Source organism: Mobula birostris, chromosome X (genome assembly GCF_030028105.1).
Source record: "Mobula birostris isolate sMobBir1 chromosome X, sMobBir1.hap1, whole genome shotgun sequence".
NCBI classification, from domain to species: Eukaryota; Metazoa; Chordata; class Chondrichthyes; order Myliobatiformes; family Myliobatidae; genus Mobula; species Mobula birostris.
This window is the reverse complement of record NC_092402.1, coordinates 77,468,683-77,492,596: the sequence shown is the minus strand read 5'-3', so window position 1 is coordinate 77,492,596 and position 23,914 is coordinate 77,468,683. Positions and strand designations below refer to the sequence as shown.

The 23,914-nt window shown below is 41.6% G+C and overlaps 1 protein-coding gene across 1 annotated transcript in view; it reads right to left on the bottom strand.

The window, feature by feature from the left end:
* LOC140191383 (26S proteasome non-ATPase regulatory subunit 11) overlaps nucleotides 1–23,884 on the bottom strand; it is a 53,718-nt gene extending 29,834 nt beyond the window's left edge. Inside the window, exons 1-4 of the mRNA XM_072248759.1 lie at nucleotides 23,742–23,884; nucleotides 10,123–10,224; nucleotides 7,591–7,715; nucleotides 6,935–7,006 (exon numbers count right to left, since the gene is read on the bottom strand). Coding sequence (XP_072104860.1) covers nucleotides 6,935–7,006; nucleotides 7,591–7,715; nucleotides 10,123–10,224; nucleotides 23,742–23,832 — 390 coding nt within the window. The 5' untranslated portion in view covers nucleotides 23,833–23,884. The remainder of the gene's footprint in view (nucleotides 1–6,934; nucleotides 7,007–7,590; nucleotides 7,716–10,122; nucleotides 10,225–23,741) is intronic.
* Between the last annotated feature and the right edge of the window lie 30 nt (nucleotides 23,885–23,914).

The following is a 23,914-nucleotide window of genomic DNA, read 5'->3' as shown; positions in this document are numbered from 1 at the left end:
TACCAGAGGAACATTGTATCATTTTTTAATGCATGCATTTCTAAATGACAATAAATGAGGACTGAGTGTCCTCATAATCTAATCTAATATTACATCTGTACTTGCGTCTGAGTGATAGTGATGGTGATTCAGAGGGCTTACACTCAAGCCTTTCTTCCATCATGGTAGTATAAAACGACTTTTGCCAAAAACAAAAATATCAAACTGCCAAATTAAATACAAAAAAATCTGTGTTACCAAAATTATGTTTTATATGAAAATGTCACAAAATTGTAAACAAAAATTCCTGACTGAACTTGATCAACCGTTCATGGAAGAAAGCAAATCAGACCAACTCATGTTCAATTCACACAAACTTACATTGGTACTTGCAAATGCATTTTTTGAAATCTGCATCGGAAGGATAGGGAGATAAAAATGAAATACAAGGATTATCATCTGCTGAAGCTTGTAGATTGTTAAGCGAATACCAATTGATATTAGGCAAAAATTTGTTGCAAAGTCTTTGAGGAAGGTTTGCATTCTAATCCAGTATCTCATTTAAAGTAATGCATGTACAGATGTCTTCACAGTAACTTGGTAGAGTCCAATAATCTGTTTTATTGCTCAGGGAAACAATAATATCAGATATATTTGTTGTATGTCATTGTAGAAGTGCTAGGGACATACAGTTGCAAGCAAAAGTTCACAAACCCTTCACAATTACCTGGTTTTCTGTGTTAATTACTCATAAAATGTGGTCTGATCTTCATCTAAGTCACAATAATAGAGAAACACAATCTACCTAAACTAAGAACACACAAACATTTGTACTTCTCATCAATACTGAGTACACCATTTAAACAAGCAGAGTCGAGGTTCAAAATAAAAGTAGACAGAGATAGATACTTTATTGACCCCAAAGGAAATTACAGTGTCACAGTAGCATTACAAGTGCAGAGATATACAGATATAAGAAGAGAAGTGAGAAAGAATAAAAAATAAGTTACACAAACAGTCTTAACAGGAGGGGGTCATTACTTCCCCAGCTATAGGTTGACTCAATATAGAGCCTAATGGCTGAGGGCAAGAATGACCTCATATAGCACTCTTTGGAGCAACTCAATTGTCCCTGTCTATTACTATAAGTGTTCCTCTGTTCAGCCAAGGTGGCATGCAGAGGGTGAACCTCTGAGGTAATGCCTTCTACAAAAGCTATTGGAGTCAGATGTTCCAATCAATGATGAGATGGAATGTGTGGGTTGTAGAGGTGCCCTGCCCTATAAAAAAGCACACAAAGTTAAGGTTACTGACGGAGCCTGATTTTCTCAGGAAAGGTCTGTTCATGTGTACCACACCTCAATCAAAACAACTTTCAGAGGACCTTAGAAGAGTTGTAGAGATAACTAAAACTGGAAAAGGCCACAAAAGCATTTCCTAAGACCTGAGTGTTCCTCAGTCCACAGTAAGGGAAATTGTCTACAAATGGCAGAAATTCAGTACTGTTGCTACTCTCCCGTGGAATAGGTGTCCTGCAAAGATCGCACCAGGAGCACAGTGTGCAATGCTGAAGGAGGTGGAAAAAGAACCCAAAGGTAACAGCAAAAGGCTTGCATAGATCTCCAGAAATTGCTAAGATCTCTGTTCCACTATAAGAAAAACACTGAACAAGAATGGTGTTCATGGAAAGACACCAGAGAGGAACCCATTGTTCTCCAAAAAAAACAACATTGCTACAAGTTTCAAGTTTGCAAAAGACCATCTGGATTTTCCACAATGCTTCTGTGGCAATGTTCTGTGGACAAATGAGACAAAAGTTGAGTTTTTTTGGCAGAAATGCACATTGCTATGTTTGGATGAAAAAGGGTACTGCACACCAACACCAAATCCTCATCCTAAGTGTGAACAACAGGAATTCTGCAGATGCTGGAAATTCAAGCAACACACATAAAAGTTGCTGGTGAACGCAGCAGGCCAGGCAGCATCTCTAGGAAGAGGTGCAGTCAACGTTTCAGGCAGAGACCTTTCGTCAGGACTAACTGAAGGAAGAGCTAGTAAAAGATTTGAAAGTTGGAGGGGGAGAGGGAGATCCAAAATGATAGGAGAAGACAGGAGGGGGAGGGATGGAGCCAAGAGCTGGACAGGTGATTGGCAAAAGGGATACAAGAGGATCATGGGACAGGAGGTAAAGATGAAGCCACACTCAGGTTGGAGGAACAACACCTCATATTCCGTCCAGGTAGCCTCCAACCTGATGGCATGAACATCGACTTCTCTAACTTCCGCTAATGCCCCACCTCCCCCTCGTACCCCATCTGTTACTTATTTTTATACATTCTTTCTCTCACTCTCCTTTTTCTCCCTCTGTCCCTCTGAATATACCCCTTGCCCATCCTCTGGGTCCCCCCCCCCTTGTCTTTCTTCCCGGACATTCTGTCCCATGATCCTCTCGTATCCCTTTTGCCTATCACCTGTCCAGCTCTTGGCTCCATCCCTCCCTCTCCTGTCTTCTCCTATCATTTTGGATCTCCCCCTCTAACTTTCAAATCCCTTACTCACTCTTCCTTCAGTTAGTCCTGACGAAGGGTCTCGGCCTGAAACGCCGACTGTACCTCTTCCTAGAGATGTTGCCAGGCCTGCTGCGTTCACCAGCAACTTTTTTGTGTGTTGTTTCCTAACTGTGAAGCATGGTGGAAGGAGCATTACGGTTTGGGGCTGCTTTGTTGTCTCAATGACAGCTTGTAATCGTTGAGGGAACAATGATTTAAATTGTATCAAGACATTTTAAAGGAGAATGTCAGGGTAGTGGTCTGTCACCTGAAGTTAATAGAAGTTAGATGATGTAACAAGACAATGATCCAAAACACAAAAGTAAATCAACAACAGAATGGTTTAAAAAGAAAAAAAAATTGTGTTTTGGAATGGCCAAGTCAGAGTCCAGACCTTAACCCAATTAAGATGCTGTGGCATGACCTGAAAAGGACTGTTCATGCAAGGTATCCCAGAAATAAAGAAGAACTGAAACAGTTTTGCATGGAGGAATGGTCTAAAACCCCTTTCCATTATGCAAGTCTGATCAGCAACTACAGGAAACATCTGGTGGAGGTTATTGCTGTTAAAGCAGGGGTCCCCAACCTTTTTTTGCACTGCAGACCGGTTTAATATTGACAATATTCTTGCGGACCGGCCGACCCGGTGGGGGGGGTAGGGTTGCCAACGGACAAGAGTAGCAGTCAAATACGTTGCCTTTACCCCCGAAAAAGACTACAATGACCATGAAGCCTTGCACGGGCACCAGTGTGCATGCGCGTCGAGACCCGCCGATTTTTTTCCCCCTGCAAATCCTTTTTGGCGATTCTGTTCGGGGGGTGGGGTATTAATCACGACCGGAATATAGGTGATAAGTGGCTAATACACTCAATTTCATTTCTAAAAGGGTTTATCTAATGAATTTAATATTAAACACACAGCGCATATTTTCCTCGCATGAATATAGTGATAAGTCAATTATCAGGGGAGCTTGAAGTAAGTGTTGAACGAACTTCCAGTAGAAGTGGCAGAAGCAGGTTCGATATTATCATTTAAAGAAAAATTGGATAGGTATATGGACAGGAAAGGAATGGAGGGTTATGGGCTGAGTGCAGGTCAGCGGGACTAGGTGAGAGTAGCGTTCGGCACCGACTAGAAGAGCAGAGATGGCCTGTTTCCGTGCTGTAATTGTTATATGGTTATATAAGTAAGTCAATAGCATCATAACATTTTAAGTAACGTTTGGATATTAAACACACTGCGCATATTTTCCCCATATGAACATATAAAATCAGTGCAACACACCAATATCACTGAATCAGTAGGAGCCCTGGGCTTGTTTCCCTGCAACAAGACGGTGCCATCGAGGGGTGACGGGAGACAGCAATACTCGAAGGGGGTTCCTTATGTCCAGTCTATTCTGCAATTTAGTTTTCCTTGCATTCATTGCAGAAATCTCCACTTCGCAGAAAAATGTTGGAAATGGAAGCAACGTTTTCAGTGCTTTCGTGGCTATCTCAGGATATTTAGCCTTGACTTTGATCCAGGATGCCGACAGAGATGTTAAGTCAAACATACTTTTCAGCCTGCTGTCATTTGCAAGCTCGAGGAGTTGATCTCCTCCCCGCGCTGACATGGATGACGCGCGGGTAATGACCTCGCATGCGTAATTGCTCAACAGTGGCCATGACTGGGAATGAGGAAAGGTCCAGCTGACTCCTATCGCCAAGTCATATCGTTTCCTTGCGGCCCAGTAGCACATGCTTTGGGGACCACTGTGTTAAAGGAGGTTCTACCAGTTATTAAATACAAGGGTTCACAAACTTTTTCTATTCTTTGTCTATTATTGTGACTTAGCTGAAGATCAGACCCCATTTTATGAGTGATTAATGCAGAAAACCAGGTGATTGCAAAGAGATCACAAACTTTTTCATGCAACTATAGCTAACTGCAAAAACATCTATAATCACCAAGTGCACAAGTCAACATACAATCAACGGAACAAACACAAAGTAATTAAAATACAGGTTTAACAAGAACTTAAAAATTCATTCAAGGATTCTAATGGAGTTGAACCATGCAGCATAAGACATAATACTGGGAAGATTTCAACTACTTTCCCACTAAATCTGGGCAGTTTTGGTCTCCTTATTTAAGAAAGGATGTGCTGACGTTGGAGAGGGTACAGAGAAGATTCACTAGAATGATTCCGGGAATGAGAGGGTTAACATATGAGGAACGTTTGTCCGCTCTTGGACTGTATTCCTTGGAGTTTAGAAGAATGAGGGGAGACCTCATAGAAACATTTCGAATGTTTTAAGGCATGGACAGAGTGGATGTGGCAAAGTTGTTTCCCATGATGGGGGAGTCTAGTACGACAGGGCATGACTTCAGGATTGAAGGGCGCCCTTTCAGAACAGAAATGCGAAAAAATTTTTTTAGTCAGAGGGTGGTGAATCTATGGAATTTGTTGCCACGGGCAGCAGTGGAGGCCAAGTCATTGGGTGTATTTAAGGCAGAGATTGACAGGTATCTAAGTAGCCAGGGCATCAAAGGTTATGGTGAGAAGGCAGGGCAGTGGGACTAAATAGGATAAAATGGATCAGCTCATGATAAAATGGCGGAGCAGACTCGATGGGCCGAATGGCCTACTTCTGCTCCTTTGTCTTATGGTCTAAATCTATTTTAACATTACTGTATTATGCAATGAAGTGCAAGGATGATGTGATTGACTGTCCTCGTGTTTCAATAAGTTAACCCATAATCCTCTACTTTGCGCAACTCAACTACTATGTAATGGTGCAATCAACAGATTATCTGTTTCAATGCATGAAAATGCCTCTATCATCACAATATTTGACATGCGCCACTACAGCTGTCCAAATTTATCAATGGACAAATGCTATTATGCCAGCTTCACTTGGAGCCAAGTCAACAGCAGGCCAGAAAACAAAGTACAAGTTTGATATTATAGCAAAATGAATTATCGCACACAGAGATGAACAAAATGCAGGTCAGGTTTGCAAGTATGCTCTGGAAATTTTCTAATGTCTTTGACCTTAAAGGATTAACAGCACATTCTGGATAAAATCTGAAACTCAACAATGGAAACCAAAATTCTGTGTGAAGGTGATATAGGCAGTTAGCCAAAAACATTAAATGCCTGATAAATGGGTTCACTGAGCCATTTCATTGAAAGCTACGTCCATTTCAAATATCAAATAGCAATTATATTCTAGTCAGTTTTCATTTCATCCCAGCTTTCCAATACACTGTTACACACTTAAGACAATGAGAAAGAAATTGATGAATCTGTATTACCATCAGTGACATTCCTCAGTAACTTTTTGAAAAGAAAACAATTACAAAAGGTAGAATATACTTCATAATGCATCCAATACAGCCTCAAATTGGCTTCAAGATCAATTTAGAGATGTTTGTAGGCTATACAGTATTATTCATCATTAAGGAACACAGAGTCCATTCCTTGAGAATAGCTAATCAAGTTCTATCCTGCTTATTCAACAGAGCACCTGGCAAACACTGGAAAGGGGTGCGTGGGGGTGAGAAACCAGTATAGAAAGGTGGGGAGAGGGGAAGGAGTACAAACCAGAAGGTGATAAGTGAGACCAGGCGAGGTGGAAGGTTGGTGGGTGGGGGAGGAGGGATAAAGTAAGAAGCTGGGAAGTGGAAGACATGAAGGGAGGGCAGTGATCTGACAGGAGAGGACCATGGAAGAAAGGGAAGGAGGAGAGGCACCAGATGGAGGTGACGAGCAGGTGAGGAGAAGAGAAAGGGGTGAGAGGGAAACCAGAATGGGGAATGGAAAAAGAAGGGGGAAGGTGCAGAAATTACTGGAAGTTTGAGAAACCACTGTTTATGCCGTTGGGTTGGAGACTACCCAGATGGCATGTGCTGCTCCTCCAACCTGAGTGTGGCCTCCTCGTGGCAGCAGAGCATGCCATGGACCAACATGTCAGAATGGGAAGTAGATTTGCAATCTCACCTTTTGGGACAGACAGGCAGAAGGTGCTCAACAAAGCCACCCTCCAGTCTAGTATGATAGATCTCACTGATGTAGAGGAGGCTGCACTGTGACCGCCAGATATAGTAGATGGCCCCTACAGACTCGCAGGTGAATTATCAACTCACCCAGAAGGACTGTTTGGGTCCTGAATGGTGGAGAGGAAGGAGGTGTAGGGCTGGGTGTAGTACTTATCCAGTTTGAAGGGTTAAGTACCAGGAGGGAGATCAGTGGACAAGGGAATCATGTAGAGAGCACTCCCCACAGAAAGCGGAGAACAGTGGAGGGTGGGGGAAGATGTGCTCAGTGTTAGGATCCCATTGCAGATGGTGGAGGTTACAGAGAATGATGTTTTTCAATTTATTTCCTTTAGAGACAGCAATGATTATGTGGAATTCCTACCTCCAAAGCCTGGCGTAGAAATGTCCTTTTCTCAGATTTCGCCCATTCAATGCATTCTAGACACAATTCAACCTGCAAAATCCACGATAAGCAAGTACAAAGTAAAGTGAGTTAAATAATTGCTGACAGGCAGATAATCTGCGAAATCCACATCACCAACTACAAAGAAGTTCTAATTATTCTCTGATACATGGGGACAGTACTTTATAAAGACCAAGCATTAAGAACATCTGTCAATATCAAAATTTAATATGCAGACACACCTTCTGCAGGACTTGATACCTCATGACACTTGAGATCCAAATTTTGGGAAGGTTGGCAGCTAATTTGCTCACAGCAAGGTCCCATAAACAGCAATGAAAGTGACGATCTGTTTCACTGATGTTAGATGAGGGATTATTACCAGCTGGAATGACAGATGGTTCCTGCTGCCAACTTCACTCCCATCTATGCAATCCATGACACAGTAAGATTCATTAATTAGGGCTTATGTATGAGATGCCAATATTCAACAATTTTTGGTCAAATTAATCCTGCACTAATTATGACCCTAGGGAAGTCAATTTTACCAAATCAAAATTGTGCTTTAGTAAGTTGATCAAAACATCAGTTATGCTAGTATTAGTTAGCCATATCCCAGGTTATTTAGCTCTTACCTCCTGACCAGTTGCTGCCTCCATATCCAGAAACATGTCAAGCAGCGACCGAACCAACCGAGCAGCCTTCGCTTTACTGATTGAATTCAGGAATGGTCTGACATATTTCAGCAGTCCCCCCAGTTCTTTGGAGAGGAAACAAATTTCAAACAATCAGAAGTACATATGTACAAAATGAAACTTCTGAATAAATTTGGCCGTAAGAATGGCATTTTAGCTATACAGTGTTACTAAGCTTTCAAAAACTCCCAGATTTATTCAGAATAAATTTACCCCTCCCCCACATATCCCCACTGTAATTACAACTTGGTGATCACTTTCGCAGGTGCATTTTTCCAAGATTGTGCACTTCCTTAGCTTAGATCACCCAATTAACTACTGATAACAATTTTAATTACTGGTGTCAAAGAGAAAGAATGAAGCAAAATTTTGGTTTTCTTGATGCATAACTAGTTCCAGGGCTCAACAAATAAGTCATTAATAAGTAGGTAATTTACTGGTTTGGATAGTAACCTTTAGATCTTGGAGATAGTTTCATGTGGACTTTATGTGCCAATTTTAAAAAGTGAGCAGAGCCTGTGGGGACTTGCTTGCATAGTGGGAGATGGCTTGGGTTATTAGGTCTCACCAATGTCGAGGAGGCCACATCAGGAGAACCGAATACAATAGACAACCCCAACAGTTTTGCTGGTGAAGTGTTGTCTCATCTGGAAGGACTGTTTGGGTTCCTGAATGGAGGTGAGGTAGAAGATGAATGGGCAGGTGTAGCATTTCCCTTGCTTTTAGGGATAAATGCCAGGATGGTGATGCGTGGGGAGAGATGAATGGAGAAGGGAATCATAGAGAGAGTGATCCCTGTGGAAACTGGAGAGTTGGAGGGAAAGTAAAAATGTGTTTGGTGGTAGGATCCCATTGATGATGGCGGAAATTGCAGAGAATGCATTGGATGTGGAGGTCAGATGTGTACTCAACCTAGTTCCTAACTAATACGCTTGCAATTTCTCCTACTGTAATTTAACACTCCACAAGGTCCATATTTATCCTTATAAGTTCCACACAGTAGGCTTATTCAGAAAGTTAGAAGGCATGGGATCCAGGGAAGTTTGGCCAGGTGGATTCAGAATTGGCTTGCCTGCAGAAGGCAGAGGGTGGTGGTGGAGGGAATACATTCAGATTGGAGGATTGTGACTAGTGGTGTCCCACAAGGATCTGTTCTGGGACCTCTACTTTTCGTGATTTTTATTAACGACCTGGATGTGGGGGTAGAAGGGTGGGTTGGCAAGTTTGCAGACGACACAAAGGTTGGTGGTGTTGTAGATAGTGTAGAGGATTGTCAAAGATTGCAGAGAGACATTGATAGGATGCAGCAGTGGGCTGAGAAGTGGCAGATGGAGTTCAACCCGGAGAAGTGTGAGGTGGTACACTTTGGAAGGACAAACTCCAAGGCAGAGTACAAAGTAAATGGCAGGATACTTGGTAGTGTGGAGGAGCAGAGGGATCTCGGGGTACATGTCCACAGATCCCTGAAAGTTGCCTCACAGGTGGATAGGGTAGTTAAGAAAGCTTATGGGGTGTTAGCTTTCATAAGTTGAGGGATAGAGTTTAAGAGTCGCGATGTAATGATGCAGCTCTATAAAACTCTGGTTAGGCCACACTTGGGAGTACTGTGTCCAGTTCTGGTCACCTCACTAAAGGAAGGATGTGGAAGCATTGGAAAGGGTACATAGGAGATTTACCAGGATGCTGCCTGGTTTAGAGAGTATGCATTATGATCAGAGATTAAGGGAGCTAGGGCTTTACTCTTTGGAGAGAAGGAGGATGAGAGGAGACATGATAGAGGTGTACAAGATAATAAGAGGAATAGATAGAATGGATAGGCAGCCCCTCTTCCCCATGGCACCACTGCTCAATACAAGAGAACATGGCTTTAAGGTAAGGGGCAGGAAGTTCAAGGGGGATATTAGAGGAAGGTTTTTTACTCAGAGTGGTTGGTGCGTGGAATGCACTGCCTGAGTCAATGGTGGAGGCAGATACACTAGTGAAATTTAAGAGTCTACTAGACAGGTATATGGAGGAATTTAAGGTGGGGGCTTATATGGGAGGCAGGATTTGAGGGTTGGTACAACATTGTGGGCCGAAAGGCCTGTAATGTGCTGTAGTGTTCTATGTTCTATGTTTATATTCAAACTTAAGGAGTTGTGATCACTGTTTCCTAACTGAAAGGTCAGTCATCTAGCCAGGTTCATTACCCAACACCAGGTCCAATATGGTCGCCCCTCTTGTTGGATATCTACATATTGATTTAAGGAAGCCCTCTGGATGCACCTAACAAATTCTGCCCCATCCAAACCTCTTGCTCTAAGTCTATATTAGGGAAGCTGAAGTCACTCACCACACTCTGAAGAAAAATACAGCTATTACAGGAAAAAATATCAAACCCCAGACTTATTGACTTAATAAGGCTGCCAGAAATAAGTTGAAACTTGATATTCAGATCAAAACAGGATAACATACAATCACTACTAAATTTACCTGCTGCCTGCCCTGTCTTGGCAAGAAGCCCACCAAGTTCCAGAATGCTTTGCTCTTTAACACGTACAGCCTCTTCATCATCTTGCTGGATATCACGTTTCACTGACAAATTTAAAAAGACATTAAGTTTAATACTATTGGAAAATGCACTGGCACGAGTATTCATCACTTCCATAGGTGCAGATTTTTCTGCATTAGACACAACTACTTAAAAGGATGAATATATTTTCCAAAAGTTTCTTTGATAATTTTGTTAACAATAGAACAAAAAAACCTCAATAATATTCCCTTCGACTATGCTCCGTTATGCTGAGTATCAGATTTTAAAGGAGCACAAAGTAATAAGCCAGTTTTCTGGTCTAGTCTCAAATTTACTCAATGAACAACTTTTCAATTGTTAAACATCTAACAGAAATTGATTCCTTAAGGTTGTTTTAGCCAGGGTGGGAGTATGGGGATAAGCTCCCACTACCTATTGAATGCTCCCAATAGTATGTGTCTCCATAAGCCTCTGATAACCAAGTCTAGCTGCTGACCTTCAAATGTGACTTAGCTACGAAGCCCAATGAAAATATTTCTACTGATAGAGGGGCAAAGGCACCTTAATACCAGTTTGGGCTCAGCAGCCGCATTGGCAGCTCTTTTGGAAGAAGGAAAACTTTGATCTCAAGCCTCTGCTGCCTTGTGGCTATACCCAGTAATAGGGAAGGCTTTGGGAGCAGGTCCAAAGGTTAAAATCTGGACCTGGAGTCCATAAGGCAGACCTATATTGAGTTCAACACCGACTGGCATCTCTTGTGACAATGCTGAGGCCAAACTGCAACAGTCGCTGCTGTTCCTTTGGATTCATCAGCAGCATGGTGGTGGGGAGCCTACTACGTGGGCAACAACTTGCTCTCCATATCATACTGCCCTGACTTGCATATTTAGATAGCCAGGATGCAATATCTATGGTCAACTCTGACCAACAGAGGGCCTCACTTCTCACTCACACATTATTTTAGACTTAGTATTTTGTATATTTCTATACGCTTTTTGTTAGAGTGAGTTTTTGGGTACATGATTCATTTACACTTAAATGACTCTGGCCACCAGTCTTCTGTTTTTTGACAAAGTATTGTGGATTGAGTTCATAAATCCTAAAAACTGTGAACCCAGTTCGTTTGTAACAATGCTGTTCCTAAAAGCTGTGAATACCTGAATATGTTGCTGGTGCCTTGGGGTAGTTTCCAAGACAGTCTTATCTATACTTTGTAAATAGGGATTGTCCTTTGTGTTAAGCACATAAAGTACCAAATAAATGTATTGTGGATTCAGTTTGGAACAATGGATTCCTGAATACCAGCCCGAATGCTGCTGGTGCCGGTGGAACGGATTTAATCAAAAGGTGTGAAAGCTTCAAAAGAAAGCATTGTCTAATTGTCCTTTGTGTTTAGCAAATAAATATCAAGCCCCATCACAGGTCCAGCAGACCTTTCCACCGAAAGCGCCTCCGTCCGTAAGATGCCTGCTGAACCTTGTTTTGTCGACTAAAGAAGCTGCTTTGTATCTACCAGTAACTCTGTCTCTCCGGTGATTTGAGTCACGCTACAACACTTTTCTATATGCTTTTCTTGTCACTTATACTCTAATAAGTCTATTCATCAGCAAGCTTGAAGTGTTCCTGCTCCCTCAATGATCCTCAAAACCTATTTACCTTTCCTCCCAGCTATGTCATGCTGGCCCAGCCCAACCCAGTATCAGCAGACCAATACTGCGAACCCATGAAGCTGTCTAGTCAGGCTATGCAGCCTTAAAATAATCACACCATCTCCTAATTGATCCTTTTGCCAGGCCAACCTCTGGGTGGCCGAAAGATAGGACCATGCAAAGCCAGCACGGGCCAGATGGAAACGCTGCATGAGCTACTTTGGCAACTCACTTGGGCCCTTGGCAACTATGCATTGCTGCATATAATAGGGGGCGCTGGCAGAGATTGCAGGAGACTACAGAAATGGGAAGTGTGAGGCCATGAAGAAACCTGAAAATGAGGATATAAGAATTTTTAAGACAAATGTTTAAATGGAACCCAATGTGTCTAAGGGGTTAGAAAAAGGCTTAGTGCAAGTTGGGGCAGTGGTGTTTTGAATAGTTTTGTAAATTGAAGGTAGAATGAAAGAGAACCAGCTAACAGTACTTTTGCATAGTTAAGCCCAAAAGCAGTAACTGATATGGATGGGGACCTTCCTGCTTAATTTCTGAACTCCTTGTTATAAGGGCTAATATATAAATTGCCTTTCTAATTTGCAGCTATAACTGATTAACTGTCATTTTTATAGATAGTCCCTCCAATTATACAAATCCTGAAATTTACAAGTATTTCATCTCTTTTAAAAAGGAAATCTACTTTTCTATCCTTCCTACCAAAGTTGATCATTTCCACAGTTCTGCATGTTCTCTATTTGAGCTAGTTTCTTGCTCAAATCACTTAACTGATATAAAAACAAAGAGCTGAAAATACCAGAGAAGTTAGGGAGCGTCTATGGAGAGAATAGTAGTTACTATTTCAGGTCAATTTCAGGTCAATAATACTTCATTAGAATGGTGAAACATTAACTGTTTCTCAGTTCAGGATGCATGGAGTTTGAGAATTGCTTTTATTTCACATTTCCAGGGACTGCAAGTTTTGCTTTTCACTTTACCGACCGACATGCCTTTACAGCTTCACTGAACAAAGCTAAATTATGAAGATGTTGTTAAGCAGGACAATAGCATATTTATCTTCATTTACACACACTTTCAGAAGGACTAAAAACTTATAGAAGACTGTTTCCTGTTATTTAGCTTGAAAATTGTAAGGACTGTATGCAAAGACTACTTGATTTGGTGGGTTTCATTCAGATGCTCCAGTTTCATCCCACAGTCCAAAGACATGCAGGTTAGTTGATTAATTGATTATTGTACACTATCCAGTGATTAGTTACGGTTAAAGCAGGGGTTGCTGGGTGGCACAGCTCATTGATTGTATGTCGACTGTAGTGCACATTGGATGGGAGTGTTTACTTGTGCACTTGGTGTTTACAGATACATTTTTGCAATTAGCTACAGTTGCAAGAAAAAAATTGTGAACCTTTTGCAATTACCAGATAAGACACAGTGCCAATTAAATACTGAATTCTGTTCTGCAAATGCACTTTGTCTTCACAAGAAAGGTTTGGCAGTATCATGCTATACATTTATTTGCAGAGGCATTGGCTGTAATTCTTCTGAATTACCTTCCCAAAGATAGCATTTCAATCAAAGTAAGCTTGAGCTTCTGATAATACTGTAGAGAATCAAAAAAAAAATCAACATTCTGATTGAACCAAACAGCGAATAATTCTCCAGGAACTAACTGATTTTAGTAACAAATGTAGACTGTGCAGAATAACCTGAATCATATTCACCAATTTTCCCTATGGTGCTATCTAGTGACTGGAGCTTACAACTACATTTAATAAGTGGCAAAAAAAAACTGAATTGTAAACTTTAATATACTGACAGGTGGTCAGAAAAATCATTTACAATCTTTTGAGCTGAAATTACACTTTCAAAAAGATGCATTTGTTGATCTAATTTCAACAAATCAACACGGACAGCATGCTCACTTTAATCAAAAAGACATTGGTTAATATTACCAGATTTAGATTTATACCATGACATTTTAAGATCTATAATAATGCAGCTCCTGCCTATAGACTCGTGATTATTTTTGATGTCGCTTAGCTGAAAGTATTAAGATCAAATAATTTTATTAGAAAGCTAAAAGGTTATAATGAATTTATAATTCAGTAAAAGCCTATATGACACAACAGTTCCTTGCTGATGTTCCTCATGAGCCCCCCCCCCCAACTTTCTCCATCCTAGGTTTATAGCTTCTGGTTTTGGACTCTCAATCTGTCAATGTCCCTTCCAGCTAAGTACAAATATGTTCTCCACATCCAGCTAATCAGGAATAATAATTTGCACTAAAAGGATCAAATATCCCAAGGTGCATGTTCCATGAAATATTTGGAGGAGTTAAAAACTGATAGAGAATCATGAGGAACTCGGAGGTCCTGAAGAGGGAAGAGTTTAACAAATATCTTTAAACAAGAAATGCAGAGTGCACAAGCAGTTTACAGACACCTCGATGTCTTAGATCATACAAATGAAGGTTAAACAATAACAAATTACTCTTATTGCATCTATTAGATAAACAGCTTAGGATAACCCAAATCGAGTGTGGAGGTGAATCATGGAAGATGACTAAAGACAAAGACGTAAAGGTAGAATCTGAGGATTGGCCATGTGGGAGAGCACACCGGGGTTATTACAACGGACAGCCTGCTTAGTCCATGGGGTCCAGTTTGGCCCCTAATAAGTAGTGCCCCAATAAAGTAGATTACCAGGCCGTAGAAAATCCTGGAATTGTGACAGGTACTTAAGATGCCTTGTCTTGAGCAGACATAACCAATGATATCTGTTGTTTTGCTACTTGTAAGATTACTTGAGAAATTTTTCTTTTAGTTAAGGTTTGTATGAATGTAACCAATTCTGATTACTATTTTTGGAAACTGGCCTTTTTAATCAGGAGGAACATCCAAATCACAATGACAACTTTTACTGCCCACCACCAATTGCATTTGAGAAATTGACTGAAGGTATCATAACTAAGGATATCAGAAGATTTAAAGGGAATGATATACAGGAAGGTGGTGGAGACAGATGAAAAGTTTACACCATAGAAAATTCAAGGATTGTCTTCCTTAAATCTTCTACAAGGAACATCTCTACTTAAGGTGTAGCTGTGTTACCAGCCCCCAGAAAGTAGGAGTCAGTGCTTTCAGGAAGAGTGTAGTAAAATAGAATGATTATCTTCCAGTTCTTCATTTTCACTCTCTAATGAAATGCAAAAGTAATTATTGATGAAATTTTATGAGACCGGTTTAGAAGAGTAAAAGAGGCCTCTTTCAGAATTAGTTTTATTATCACTGACATACGTCATGAAATTTGTTGTTTTGTAGCAGCATTACAGAGCAATACTTAAAAAAAATTACAAGTTACAATAATTATAAAAACAATAAATAGTGCAAAAAGAGAAGAAGTGTTTCTGGACCATTCAGAAATCTGATGGTAGATAGAAAGAAGTTGCTCCTCAAATGTTGAATGTATATCTTCAGGCTCTTGCACCCCCTTCCTGATAGCAGAAACGAGAAGAGGGCATATTGTGTATGCTGAGGGTTCTTAATGATGGGTGTTGCCTTCTTGAGGCTTTGCCTTTTGAACACAACCTCAATGCTGGAGAGGCTAGTGCTGATACTGGAACTGTCTGAGTTTACAAGCCCCACCCCCCGCAGATTTTTCCAATTCTGTGCAGTAGCCCCTCCGCACCAGACAGTGATGCCATCACTCAGAATGCTCTCCAAGTGTAGAAATTTTCTAGGGTCTTTGGAGAAAAAATTTTAAGAGGGTGTACCAAAGCCACAAATTCTTTAAAAATTCATCTGCAAGGCTGAAAAGCAACACAGAAAGGATGAACTAAAGGGATGAGTTGCAAGTTGGGACTTAGCAGCAGAATTTTTAGGGTCATAAAAGAAATAACCTGCAAGATTGTTGATACGTTGGCTTTAATTTCCCCAAAAAACTTAGAATGGGAATTGGTTGCATTTAATTAGAAAACAATAAATGTATCTTCTCTATTCCAAAATGGAGGGAGACAAAGTAGCAAACTACAAGCCAGCCAGCTTAACACCTGTCACTGGACGAAAAAGATGTTAAGAGCGTGGCACTCAAAAATTCAAGGAAATCGGGTGAAATTAACATGGTTTTACGGAAGGGAAATCATGTCTGACTTAATTTATTACCATCCTCTGAAGTAACATCTACTTGAGACAATAAAAACTCGTGGATATACTACTTAGATTTTCAAAAGGCATTTAATAAAGTTACTGCAGAAATTAAGTGCTCATGATGTGGAGTTAACATAGTACATTTATTATCAAAGTATGGATACAACCTTGAGATTAGTCTTCTTGCGGGCAGCCACAAAACATACACACACAATTGTGAAATTGACCATCAAACACCCAATGTGCGAAAGAAAGAACTAATCACGCAAACAAAAGGAAACACACACAACATGAAACGCAGTCTCCCCGAAAGTGAGTCCACAGTCATGGAGCCAGTTCAGTGCTGAGGTGAGTGCCTCAGGCCACAGCCAAGTGAAGATATAAGATTGGCATGCTAACAAGAAACATCAAGCATGCACGAGTCTTTTTCTGGTTGTTAACAAATCTATACACATTCCCTATGCACAGATTTTAAAGGGAACTAGAGATTAATTTCTTTGCACACATTAAATACAATAAAATTCAAATAACCCATTGTTCAACTATTTGGTAATCCAAATGGTTCAACGTGTACATAGAGCTTAGAAAAATAGAGGACTATGGGTAATTTCTAAAGTAAGTACATGTTCGGCACAGCATTGTGGATCGAAGGGCCTGTATTGTGCTGTAGGTTTTCTATGTTTCTATGTGGCTCTTTGCAACAAGTAAAATTCCAATAATCTAGGATTGTGGCAGCATCAGACTAGCAAATTTTGTTTTTGTTAATACCCCAGCAGACTTTTAATTCATGTTTTTAGAAATTGTTTGTTTCTCGAAAATAAGGGTGTCACCCTTAAAATAGAGACAAGGCAATAGACAGTGATATTTTGCGGACAGCTCACAAAGCTTTAGGTATACTTCTTCCAAACTACTATTGTTACAATCTGCAGCCTATAGAACCATAGAAACTACAGCACAGAAACAGGCCCTTTGGCCCTTCTTGGCTGTGTCGAACCATTTTCTGCCTAGTCCCACTGACCTGCACACGGACCACATCCGTCCATACACCTCCCATCCATGTATCTGTCCAATTCATTCTTAAATGTTAAAAAAGAACCCGCATTTACCACCTCGTCTGGCAGCTCATTCCATACTCCCACCACTCTCTGTGTGAAGAAGCCCCCCCCCCAATGTTCCCTTTAAACTTTTCCCCCTCACCCTTAACCCATGTCCTCTGGTTTTTTTCTCCCCTTACCTCAGTGGAAAAAGCCTGCTTGCATTCACTCTATCTATACCCATCATAATTTTATATACCTCTATCAAATCTCCCCTCATTCTTCTACGCTCCAGGGAATAAAGTCCTAACCTATTCAACCTTTCTCTGTAACTGAGTTTCTCAAGTCCCGGCAACATCCTTGTAAACCTTCTCTGCACTCTTTCAACCTTATTTATATCCTTCATATAATTTGGTGACCAAAACTGAACACAATATTCCAGATTCGGCCTCACCAATGCCTTATACAATCTCATCATAACATTCCAGCTCTTATACTCAATACTTTGATTAATAAAGGCCAATGTACCAAAAGCTCTCTTTACGACCCTATCTACCTGTGACAACACTTTTAGAGAATTTTGTATCTGTATTCCCAGATCCCTCTGTTCCACTGCACTCCTCAGTGCCTTACCATTAACTCTGTATGTTCTACCTTGGTTTGTCCTTCCAACGTGCAATACCTCACACTTGTCAGTATTAAACTCCATCTGCCATTTTTCAGCCGGCCCAAGTCCCTCTGCAGGCTCTGAAAACCTTCCTCACTGTCTACTACACCTCCAATCTATAATTTCCTTTTAAAAAATGTACTTTTCAACCATCTGAACAAACTAATGATTTTACAATCTCCTGAAGGACTTGGCAAAATTGAGTCTCAGGAATGCAGGTACAGTACCTAGAAGCAAAGTTCATCACTTCCAGAACAGAGGGAGGACTTCATGCTGGACTGAGGTATCGGGTTGCAAAACTTCTCTACCCAGCATTTTGTTATCAAATGTACATACACTGGAGAACATGATGGAAAACCCAAGGGCAAGAATGCTGATGGGAGGGAAATGAGGAATTGCTGCATTTTCTATTTGAGACATGGCTCACCTGGACATGCTGAACATGGTGCTACAGCCCGAGGGGTTCTCGATCCACCGGATGGATCGAACTGCAGAAAATTCAGTGATGGCAAGAGGTGTTTTATGCTAAACTCTGTGGTGCTCGGATGTAGTGGTCTTGTCACACTTTTGTTCTCCCAATCTGGGTCTTATGATTAAGTGCCATTCCTTCTACTTACTGAGAGTTCTCCATGATCCTGACTGCAGTTTACATACCGCCAAAGTATGTATTAAGTGCTGCAATTAGCAAACAAGAAACAGCCTTTCAAACTGCTGCTAGAACCTCAAACAGGCTTGTCTGAAGAAATCTCTGCCCAATTCTCATCAACATATCACCTGCAGCACCAGGGTTCCAACAGATTTGACCATTGTTCACTGAATATTGATCACAATATTCAGGAATGATTACTGTTCCACCCCAAATTGGATTTGGGAAATTTGATCATCTGGCTGTCCTCTTACCTACATACAAGCAGAGAGTAAAGGCACCAACAATAAGAACAACAAAGAAGTAGCTGCAAGAGACAGAGAAGCGGCTACGGGATTGCTTTGAGTCAGGGGACTGGGCCACATTTAAGAACTCAGAGGATCTCAACGAGTACACTATGGTTGTCATGGACTTTATAAAGACACTCACGGACAAAATCATTGAGTCTGAACCAACTAGAAGCCCTGGATGAACCAAGAGATCCGCAACTTGCTGGGCTAAATCAGTAACAATTCCTGAACGAACCGAAGAATGTTTGGTAGCGGTGGAAAGGCTTAAATGCTATCATCTCCTACAAAATAAAACCAAGAGACATAATATGACAAGTTTTCACTCCCAGATTATCTCAATGCTTTTTAAGCTTGTTTTGACCAATAGAACATGCAGACATCTTCATGAACTCCCACAGTCTCCCAATGACCCTGTGATTTCAGTCTCTGAGGCCAACTTGAGAACATGCTTCAGGAGGGTGATCTCACGGAAAGCATCTGGCCCAGACAGTGCACTGAAGACCTCTTCTAATAAACAGGCTGGAGTGTTTACTGAAATCTTTAAATTCTCAATTCGGCAGTGAGGGTCACACCTGCATTAAGCAGACTTCAATTGTACTGGTGAAGAACATGGTAACCTGCCTCAATGACTATTGCCCAGAAGCCCTTATATCCACTGTGATGAAGTGCTCTGAGGTTGATGAAGCATATATACTCCTGCCCGAGGAGTGACTTGAATCCACTCCAATTTGCCTACTATCACAAAAGGTAAATAGCACATGCCATTTCATTGGCTCTTCACCCTGCCGCCACCCAGAACTCGTCACACATGAAGTGCCAGTACAGTTATACTGTACGTTATAATTTGTGCCCGAGAGTATATCAAGGCAACAGGGCCCGGGTCAGAGAGTGAGGAACAAGTCAAGGTTTGGCCGATCTAAGAGATGGACCAGATAGAAAAGATTGGGATGTTGGGGCTATAGGCGAGATCTGGGCAGTGTTCAGCTCACTGCTTGCTGAACTTATCTCTGTGCTGACTGAAGAAGTGGCCTGCAACTAACAAGCTCCTGGACCAGCTGTAGTGACAACTGGGTTTGTGGTTGTGAACTCACTTTCATGAACTTCAGATCTGAATGTTACAGCTGTCCCCCGCTTTTCGAACGTTTGCTTTACGAAAGACCTACGTTAGTTACCTGTTTTCGCTAACAGAAGGTGTTTTCACTGTTATGAAAAAAGCAGCGCATGATAAAAAACAGCGCGCGCCCCGTGCAGCCGCTCTCCCCCGGATTCGGAACGGCATCCTAGCTGGCATTGCTTAAACACGTGAGCAGCCGTTAGCAAGATGAGTTCTAAGGTATCGGAACAGCCTGAAAGAACTCGTAAGGGTGTTACACTTAGCGTAAAACTAGGCATAATTAAGCGTTTCGATCGTGGTGAACAAAGTAAGGACAAAGTGAGTTTTGCTTGTGGAAGTTGACGAAGATGATGTTGAAGAGGTTTTGGCATCCCATGACCAAGAACTGAGATGAAGAGCTGATGCAATTGAAAGAGGAAAGGATAACAATCAAAACCGAATGCAGTAGTGAACGGACCAAAAGTGAAGTCATCCAGGAACTGAACGTGAAGCAACTGCGTGAGATTTTCGCTGCAATGATAAAGTACGACCTTAATTTTGAAACAGTATGTCGGTTTAGGGCATATTTGCAAGATGGTTTGAGTGCTTACAGAGAACTGTATGATAGAAAAATGCGTGAGGCTAAGCAGTCAAGCATACTGTCATTTTTCAAGCCTTCCACATCAGCCACAGCAGATGACGAACCTCGACCTTCGCCATCGAGGCAGGCAGACACAGAAGGAGATGACCTGCCTGCCCTGATCGATGATGAGATGACACCCCCGTGTCCCACCACCCCAGTGGTCCCAACCCCCAGGCCGCGGACAGATACCGATTCGCAGAGAATGCAGCGGTAGCCGGGAGGCATCCAGCACGTCTTTAAGAAAAAAGCCGAAATAAGCAAGCTAATTAATTAGGTGCCACCTGGCACGTAAACGTCGGCCCAGATCAGAGGCGATTGCGGATTGCCTGACACTAAATGTATCTTTGATATAAAAAAAAGTAGAACAAATTGGTTGTCAAATATCCAAACATGAGAAACTGAAATATTTAACTTGTATCAGAGATTCATTCACCTAATTGATTTTGGATCCTCAGCTGAGCACACAAATGCAATGACGAAGAAAGCTTGGCAGCGCCTCTACTTCCTTAGAAGTTTGTGCAGATTTGGCATGACATCTAAAACTTTGACAAACTTCTTTAGATGTGTGAAGTATATTGACTCGCTGCATCACAACCTGTTATGGAAACACCGATGCCCTTGAATGGAAATTCCTACGAAAAGTAGTGGATATGGCCCAGTCCATCACAGGTAAAGCCTCCCCACCACTGAGCACATCTACATGGAGTGATGTTGTAGGAAAGCAGAATTCATCATCAGGCACCCCCACCATTCAGGCCATGCTCTTTTCTTGCTGCTGCCTTTGGGAAGAAGGTACAAGCGCCTCGGGACTCTCACCACCAGGTTCAGGAACAGTTATTACCCCTCAACCATCAAGCTCTTGAACCAAAGGGGATAACTTCACGTAACTGCACTTGCCCCATCATTGAAATGTTCTCAAAATCTATGGACTCACTTTCAAGGACTCTTCATCTCATGCTCTTGATATTTATTGCTTTTTTTCCCTCTCCTTTTGAACTTGCACAGTTTGTTGTCTTTTGCACACTCATTGAATACCCAAGCTGGTGTGGTACATATCATAAATAGCCTCTGACAACCAAGTCCAACTCCTAGCCTACATGTGTGAATTAGCTACTAAACCCAGCAGAACCCGTTTTTTTCTACTGACAGGAGAAGTGACTACGGCAGGTTACTGGTGCCAGTCACTTCAGGCAGATGGGGCTCAGCAGCTGTGGCTGGCAGCTCATCTATGAGAAGGAAAACTCTGATCTCAAACTTCCACTGCCTTGCAGCTGCATAAAACCATGGGGAGTAAACCCCAAGGAAAGAAAAAAAAAATCGGAGCAGGAGTCCCTAAGGCAGTTCTACATGAAGTCCAACATTGACTAGCAACTCCTGCGACACCATTGGTGCCAAATGTATCAGCCTCTGCCGTTAGTTTGGATTCATCAACTGTGTGGCAAGAGAGAGCTGGCTACATGGGCAACAGCTTGCTCTCCATATTGTACTGCCCTGGCTTGTGTAGATATCTAGGATGCAACATCCATGGTCAATCCTGATCGATGAAGGGCCTCATGATGGCATAAATGATGAAGGAGGATACCTCGATAATTTATGAATCCCTCACTTACAAAACGCAGTTCATTACACTATTTACACCACAGGATTTTGTAAGGGCATCTCTCAAAGATGATTAAATTTAAAACAATGAAGTTTCAAAACATCAAAATTGTAACATCTTACTGTGATCAAGAGAGGATAGCATGCTGCAGAAAACTGTCAGTTGTTGTTGTTAATTTCCATATGCACTGAGTAAAGGCAAATTCAATTCCTGTTTAAGTTAATTGTGCCATAGGACAGTTGCAGTCAGTAAATTCTAAGTCCCATTCTAATCTCTATAATATCACACAAAAATAAATAAATTTAAATAAGATTCTTCCTCAACAAATCAACTATCCAAAACTCACAGACAGAACATATTCTGAAATGCCAAACTTGAATCATTCACTTTGCACGTTCTTTCAAATGCTCCCTCAGACAATGGGCCTCTCTCTCCTGCATTTACAGTATAGGTGCTTCACTCAGAAGATACATTTCTGATCGATCGGAAAACCAAATACAGGTTCTAGCGAATTCCTTTTTTGCATTCCCACAGACAATGTGCTTTCTTTCACTCCTATTCCCCTTTTGGCCTCCTCTGCTCTAAGGAAACAAACCCAGCCTATACAGTCTCTTCTCATGACTGACGTACTTCATCTCTGGCGACACACATAAAAGTTGCTGGTGAACGCAGCAGGTCAGGCAGCATCTCTAGGGTCTCGGCCTGAAACGTCGACTGCACCTCTTCCTAGAGATGCTGCCTGGCCTGCTGCGTTCACCAGCAACTTTTATGTGTGTTGCTTGAATTTCCAGCATCTGCAGAATTCCTGTTGTTTGCGTTTAAATTCATCTCTGGCGAGATCTTTTACATTGTATCTGTTAATTTGTTGCAACATAGTTGATCCCATCTCCAAAAATGCAAACTGCATTTGCTTTATGTTATTTCATTTGCAATAATGCAGATAATTATTACATAGTCATAGTAGTCATAGTCATACTTTATTGATCCTGGGGGAAATTGGAACCTAGACCTAGAATTATTTTATAATAAAGGTTCCACTTCAGTCATAATTATCACTTTTCAGATGTTAACTTGTTACAGATCAGGAAATTCTACTGCCTGGATATTAGCTTACATTAGTTACTAATGTAACTAATTACTGAAGAGTTACACTTGAACCCTCACAATATCTTTTCATATCCCTTTCAATGTTACTTTCTCACTCGACACACAGACTGATTAGAGATGACACATCTGTCCATCCTTACTATGACTCAGTACATTATCAATCAAGTTTCTCAGCAACTGGTCTCCCATATTCTTCGACTACTTCCCCCGCTTCTGATCACTGTACTTGATTACTTGATTTCCTCCTCTTTGTCTAAAGAGAATATAGGTACGATTTCTGACTGTAGATGATCCTCTCTGCCAGCTGCCCATCAACCTATGTTTACGTATTTTTAATTACAGTAGTAGCAGGAGAATCATGTGGGAAAACATACTCCGTGCTGCCGAGCAGTTTCAAATCTCTCCCAAACAGACTTTCCATTCATCAGGCTGCTGTTGCTGCTCTTATACTCACTTCCACCCATGGCGCTCCGCACTTTATAAGAAGCCCGGCTGCTATGTCAGGGTCGGTGTACCTGTCAGCCCCGGTACTCAAGCAGTGACAGAAGGACGGTAAATGCCAACTAGGCCCAGCCTGAACTCACAGTGAGTCAGCAGCGTTAGCCGCAGGGGCCGGCGCCTCCCGCCTCACCTCACGACGTATCTGCCCGCATCCCTCCGTTGACTATGGCCGCCTCCGTTATCACTTACCGATACTATGCAGAATATCTATAGAAGCGTTCCGGTCGGTACTGACTAAGGACTGAGCGCGTTGGAACTCCACTAATGCCGCCGCCGCCATCTTTTTCCTCGCCTACAATCACATCAACTCCCGCCCCTTCACCGCGTAACCTAACATGCTCATCCCACTCTTCTCAACATCA